This window comes from Eucalyptus grandis, chromosome 9, assembly GCF_016545825.1.
Source record: "Eucalyptus grandis isolate ANBG69807.140 chromosome 9, ASM1654582v1, whole genome shotgun sequence".
Taxonomy (NCBI): domain Eukaryota; kingdom Viridiplantae; phylum Streptophyta; class Magnoliopsida; order Myrtales; family Myrtaceae; genus Eucalyptus; species Eucalyptus grandis.
In genome coordinates, this window is record NC_052620.1 from 1,319,750 (window position 1) to 1,326,982 (window position 7,233).

At 40.1% G+C, this 7,233-nt stretch overlaps 1 protein-coding gene across 1 annotated transcript; it reads right to left on the reverse strand.

The window, feature by feature from the left end:
* Positions 1–583: 583 nt before the first annotated feature.
* LOC120288235 (NAC domain-containing protein 2-like) lies at positions 584–1,835 on the reverse strand. The gene is given in 4 exon segments (XM_039301864.1): positions 584–976; positions 1,088–1,109; positions 1,111–1,363; positions 1,579–1,835. Coding segments are annotated over 4 exon segments (831 nt in total). The 5' UTR covers positions 1,742–1,835.
* Between the last annotated feature and the right edge of the window lie 5,398 nt (positions 1,836–7,233).

Sequence of the window (7,233 nt, forward strand, 5' to 3'; positions counted from 1 at the left end):
CTATTCTCAAACAGAAACCAGATTCTGCTCTTGATCTTCTTACTTTCTTCTGGATCACACGAACTTTACAGGATTTCGAACAGTATAGCAGAGAAAACTAGAGCTCTCAGGATAGCTCTGATACCATGTGAAGAAACGAAGAACAGAGAGAACAAAGAATAGAGAACAGAGAATGAAGAACAGAGACACAAGATGAAGAGGAAGAATTTCTTTTCTTCTCGAATCAAAAGGAGCAAAAGCATTTATTCAACTGAGAGCTTTCTCTATCTGTTCTACAATTTCACTTCTTGCTTTTCTCCCCACACTCTCTCTATACTTTCCTCTGTAGTTTTATACTCAAGGAAGATGATGAAAACGAATCAACCGACTCAACACCGGTTTAACAACTTCGGTTCTACAAATAACAGACTAACCGCTCTAATGAATTATGACACGTGTATTTACTTTTCTTTTAAGTCTTCCAGCTCTGCAAACACGTGTGATGAGCAAACTCTCTCTTCAAGTCAGTCTTGAATTATCTTCAAATGTTTCTTCGTTTCTTATGCATTGCCACAGATGCGATGCATTGCCACAGATGCAGTCTTCAAGTCAGCTTCTTTAACAGCGCGAACGCTTCGTCCAAGAAGTCATCCATCGATTCGAACTGGAAATCGAGGGCCTTCTCCCAATCTTCCCACTTCGCATCGCTCTGCAATTCCTTCTTGCACGCCAAATCCGGGGACACCACGTGCTCTGAGCAGCTAGAATCCGTGTGCAGCCTCGGCACCGACTCCGATGAGTCCATGTACACGTGATCCGTAGTCATTGGCGAATGCCCGTACTGCGGAGTTGTGTACAGGTTCAGCGCCCCTGGCATAACAATCTGCGGCTTGATCTCCGTTTCGGGGAATTCTGCAGGTTTACTGAGCGTGGAAGGGAAATGCTTCTCTATGGTGCCCTTCTTGTTGTATATCCGGCAAAGAACCCAGTCATCAAGCTGCAATATTAGTAAGGCTCGACGTTAATCATTGAGGTTCCTTTAATGAACTCGTCCAATTACATGTGGGGAACACCGAAAACAGTGAGAAGAAGGAAAGACAGTAATTACCCTCGAGTTCTTCTTTTTGGCCGGCGGATCGATCGACATTGGCGAGACGGTACTCGTGCATGATCCAATTGGTCTTCACTCCTTTAGGAGCTTTCCCGGCATTAAACACTAGCGCCTTTTTTATGCCTAGCGTCTTTGGGTGGCCGATCGGCTTATCAGCTCCAGTCGCCTTCCAAAACCCAGTTCCGGCTACCCGGTTCGGCCGTGACCCGTTGGGGTACTTGCGGTCCCTTGGAGAAAAGAAGTACCATTCTTTTTCGCCGTACAGAGCCATTTCTGCAAAATCCCAAGCCAAACTCTATCAGAAATCATGTCCTTACAGTAACAAATCCAAGTAAAAACGGATTTTTTCACAAGAAAATCACCCAAAAACCGGCAAAACTCGTCGACCCATTTCCCAGAATGGAATGATTCACCAAAACCAACACAAGTAGGAACAGAAATTGATCAGGAACGGAGCCTGCAGAAGCAGAGAAAGGGCCTGAAAGTACCAGGAAGGTCCCAGGGGTTGAACTTGTAGAGATCGATCTCCGCAATGACGGGGGCGGAGATGGGGAGAGAAGAGCACTGGCGAATCAAGTAATGGCTCACCAACTCCTCGTCCGTGGGGTGGAACCTGAACCCCGCTGGCAACTCCAACTGCGCCTTCTTCATCTTCTCGCTCTCAACTCTGTTCGTCTTCTTCCGCAACTCTTTGGTCCCCTACTTTTCACTCTCCAAGCTTCGAGCTCCTTCGACTTCGGAACATGAGCCGACTAGGGGTATATATACAGACACGGCCTCTGCCTATTGGGGTAATTCTGACACGTGAGGTAGACGAGACAGGTTGCATCTGGATCGAACCTGAGCTCCTTCAGGAACAAGTGGTGACGGCAGGCGAGACAGCCGAGTCGACGGGTCAATCGCAGGTGGACACGTGCCATGGCGTCCGTCAGCTAATTTGTCTGAACTCGGGGAATGGGTAGAGGGGAGTGGCGGCGACGGTAATTAAAATGATCTCTCGCCACTCCTTGACCGTCGCGCCACCTTGCCCTTTTGCCCCCTCATGGAGTCCAACCCCTTCTTCTGGGAATGTTCTTCGTAGCATAGAATTTTCGGGAACATAATTCCTGGCTGTGGAGAAAATACACATAATTCGTTCTTTTCTTTATCTTGCTCTTATCTAATTTTCAACTTGATTTTTGACCAGTCATCTTATTTTCCTTCGACCTGTCAAATCGCCTATACAAACACATATCATGATTTATTAAAGCATATATGGCTACATGAGTTACCTCTTAAATTTAAGTAAGCTCCTAAAATGCTTCATCTTAGCCCTCATTCGGATCATTAAGAGAGAGAGAGAGAGAGAGTATTTCATCTCCCTAGAGAGGAGAAAGATTGAGGGGGAAATTGAGGGTACTAAGGCGTGCGGGCACAACAATTTTAAAATAAGAAATGCATCCGTCGAGATCTCTACAATACAAATAGATAGACAGCAAAGACCCTCATAGGAATGAAAAATCCCCTTTCTTGATAAGGTAACCTTTAACCAACATCAAAGATCCAAGAAAGCCTTTGGTTAAAGGCTAGAGGTAACCCGCTAAGATAGCAATGAAGTCAAAGGAGGTTGATTTTTTAAGTCTTCTCCTGCGGATTAACTGAGGATGGATTGATGACCTTCGGCGGCTTTACTTGGATGGGTCAAACAACGCTGGGAGGTGGTGGGATTTTGACCACATTTGACCAATGTTGCACGTTGAATATAAATAATTCACATATGGGCTACGAAAGTAGCAATAACTCGTGCTATTAAGCAACATGAATGGCATGATTACTACTCTTATTAGGCATGGTTCTTTAGTGAAAACCATCAAACCTCAAAAGTCGTAATTTACGAAACCCATGTACATGGTAAAAAGTCAGACACTTTGTCGCGGTTGAAGCCAATGGAAGAATCTACATTAGACACCTGGCGGAAAAAAATTAAAAATTATGCATAAGAAGAGAAAGATTTTTGTCTAAAAAGTGTTATGCCAGTAAACATACATACATACATACATACATACATACATACACACATACATACACACATACATACATACACACACACATACATACACACATACATACATACATATACATACATATACATACATACATACATACATATATATATATATATATATATATATATATATATATAAAGTTATGTTAAATATCTTACATATTGGTACTTGGTTGCGCCATATCCTATTTTTGATATTAATAGAGTTTGAAATATATATATATATATATATATATATATATATATATAGAAGTCATCATCGATTCCTTAATTTTCTAGAAGGCCCTGGTTTTCCTCTATCTTCAGTTGTAAGAAACCAAATCCATAATTAGCGGAATATACATATTGATGTTACCCGCATGCAAATTTAATTGAAAATTACTATAAATGATGTCTTGTAACCCATTCGATTGGAAAATGGTTCATGAATATTTTCGCCAATTATGGATGAAGCAAAATATGTTTTCTCTCGAGGATCAATGTCGCCACAGTGAAGGAATAATAAGCTTATGTAACCCTATCTAACCTAAAAATGAAATGAAAGGGAGTAGATAAATGAAGAAGTAGGGAAAATAGTGATGCACAAGCTTCTAGTTTGACCAGTTACTACGAGAATGATAACCATTTTTTCAAAATCAATTTCTGTTTAAAAATTAATTTTCTTTATTTATATTCATTGGATGAATTTCTAAGAAAAAAATACGCATTTGATAAACTTACAAAATTTATGTTCCTGGAATATAAATTTATTTAATAACAACACAAAATTTCTCCCTCTCAAGTGGTGATGGGAGGTGGTTGGCAGGTAGGTAGGTTGGCGGCGAGATATCGGTGTCCAGCAATTGGAGGCTGACGACCGGCGTCTCGTGGCAGGTGTCCTGCAGCGATAACAGCGAGTGTCCGATGGTGGGCGATTAGCGCTAGGTGGGTAGCAAGTAGTAATGAGAGTAAACGATAATAAGAGTATTCATTTCTTACTTTTGTTCTAGAAATTAAAAAAAAGCTAAAAATTTTAATTTATGATTTTTATCCCAAATCTAGTTCTGCAATATAAATCTATTTTAGAAATAGAAAATGAAATTGCATTATCAAACAGATTTCTGTTTCAAGCATATTTCAAGAGACAGAAAAACAGAGAAATAGAGAAATATAATGGTTATGATGTGCTCTCTTAAATGTCAATGTTGGAGAAATATGAAGGAAGTCATGTAGGTTGATGTCCGAGACGTGTTCCATGAGATAGGCATACATGGGAAGGTCCAAATAAAAGAGGATAAACACAAAGAGGAATCTACTTAGATAGCGCCATGTCTTATTTTCGTGTAATACATCGCCCCCGGTATTGCCTAAAGAAGAAAGGGAAGTTCAACGATTACTCCCATCTTCCAATTAGAATGGAGGAGCAATCGTCCTTAGATAGAAACTTACTTCGCCAGGCAATTGAATATATATCGAGCACGTCTCGAGTATTTTCATTATTGTAATCTTCCCCATGGCCATGTGGGATCATCACATTGTGACTGTGGGACAAAACGGGTTCTTTAATTGAGCATATTCGATTTCAAAAACTCCAAAGCTTTATTAGATAGATTCGACATAATACTGGCACCGTGTTTGTCCTGACACTGAGCAAAGTTTATGCAACTTACGAGAAAAGAATGGGGTTGAGTTTATACTAATTAAGATGTTAAAACATTATGGCTGTTTTGTAAATAAGAGCTTGTGAACCTCTTGGGAATAACCATTCCCAAAACAAAATCAAATACCTTAGTAATCTTTTTATATATTAATGGGTGTTTGGAGCTCTCTGAGCATCCAAGTTATTCTCACCGATGAGACAATTCTTCATCCCTGTTCATCCAGAAAATATCAAAAAGACACAAGTCTATGCTATTTGGGGTGGTTTGAGAGACTACACGAATGTGGCAAGTCGAACCCTCCGTATTGAGCAAGAAGGACTAGCACGATTACCATTTAAGTGAAGAATGGTGCATTAACTAATACCCTTGGGATTTGAATAGTTGATTAGGGGCTTCAGTCATTTTTCAACTCATGAACTGTATAGATCACCTATTCAAATCCCATCACTTGCATATAGATTGCTCTAAGTCAGATCACTTGCATAGGTCAAAGGTCTAGATGTTACTAAAATGTAGAACTCACAAGGTGTCTCATGGTTTCCCAAATGATCAGATCTTCGTGCTTGTGTTCCTGGACGATGCATCAAATCATTTGTCAATCTTTTGGCAAGTCAAACATATGATTTGCAAAGAAGTCCACAAATGCAAGGTAAATATTCGTATAAGTGAGGAATTTTAACATTGTGTCTTTTATCCAAGGATATTGGGTCAACAAGTCAATTGAAAAGCATTGTGTGGAGCAGACGTTGACCTAGCAAGAACATTTACAAGTTCCACCGCCTCATCCCAAGCGCATGAGGTTATTATTATTATTATTATTATTATTATTATTATTATTTGGTTGAAATGGAAATATATTAGATAGCTCGAAAGTGCAAGTACAAAAGACTTGAATCTGAACAAAGTAAAGCCCACAAGGGTTCCGAAGGGCTAGACAATCAGTTGAAAAGGAGTGATCCATCATGACAAACTTTTCCAAGCCAGTCCGCGACCCGGTTGGATTCCCTGCTACAATGGGCCAGGTTTAGGTCTTTGAAGCCCATCATCAGATTTTTGGCCTCGCTAATCAGATTATCCAAATCCCACGAACATGTGGTCTCTCCTTTAAGTTTTTTGACCAAAAGTGAACTGTCCAACTTCATTTGAAGCTTATATTCAGAACGTGCGCGAAGGTACTTTAGGGTTTCAACCATTGTAATAGTCTCCGTCTGTTCAGCCAAAACAGATCTCATCCATCTCGCAAAACCGTCTACTAAGGGCGCGTTTGATAACTATTATGTTCCTGAGAACAATTTTTTATCAGAAATAATTATTTTTTATTCAGTTCCCATGAATAATTTTTAAACATTTTAAGTTGTTTGGTAAATGTCCAACATTTTTATTCCCCGAATAAAATTGAGTTTGGTATCGTTACGAAAATTTATAATCCAAATCATTTTCTTTTAATTTTTTAATAATTTTATAACTTTTTTTTTTTTTTTTTTTTCTTTCATTTTTCTTCTTCTTCTTTAAGGTTTGTTGGTCGCCGGGCTTGGGATGACCGGCGACCAGCCCGAGGGTCGGCAACCTCACTAGAGCGTCACTGACCCTTAACGAGGCAAAGACCTCGTCGGCCAAGCCTTGGTTGGGCAAACGACTTCTCCGGAGCTCGCGCAGCTGCCGACGGGCTCAACCTCATCGAGGGGCAAGGTCAAGCCCCACCGGCAGCCGGGCAAGCTTAGCCTCACCCAACCATTGGTTGGGCCAAGGCTTGCCTTGGCGATGGCTGGGCGAGCCTCCAATGAACTCGTCCAACCTCGTCCAACCTAGTTGCCAAGGACCAACAAAGAACGACAACAATTGAAGAAGAAGAGAGGGAAGAAATAAAAGAAAAAAAGAAGAGAAAAAAATAGGTTGGTTTGATTTTAGAATTGTTCCCGAACAAAAAAATCAACTTTTTTTTTTTTACTTTTCGATTCTGTTCCAAATCTATTTCCGGAATAAAAAATAGAAATTTATTTTCGAAAACAAAATTTTACCAAACAGATATCTGTTTTAAATCTACTCTCGAAAACAAAAGAATAAAAAAATTTCATCATTTGGCCGATTGCTAAACGCGCCCTAATCCTCCATGCAGCTTATTACTCCTATAGGCAAATTCGAGGAGTAAGACCATCAATATTAATTTTGACGATCTTTGCAGTTGGGCTCTTCCAAATCTAAGGCAATAAGCTTTCGTCACCAAAAGCTTTCTTCTTTGAGTTAGCTTCATTTGTGAAATAGAGATTCTCCGCCCTGGCTAAGCTGATGATTTTCTTTGGGTTTGGTTTCTGTTGGCGAAAAATGGCATTGTTCCTTTCTTCCCATATGTATTAGAGTACTGTAGTTAAGAGATTGAAACTTGTTGAGGTACAGGTGAAATCTTGAAGCCATTCATTTATTCGACGAAGGCTAAAGGGTGAGATGTGGATCTGTAACGC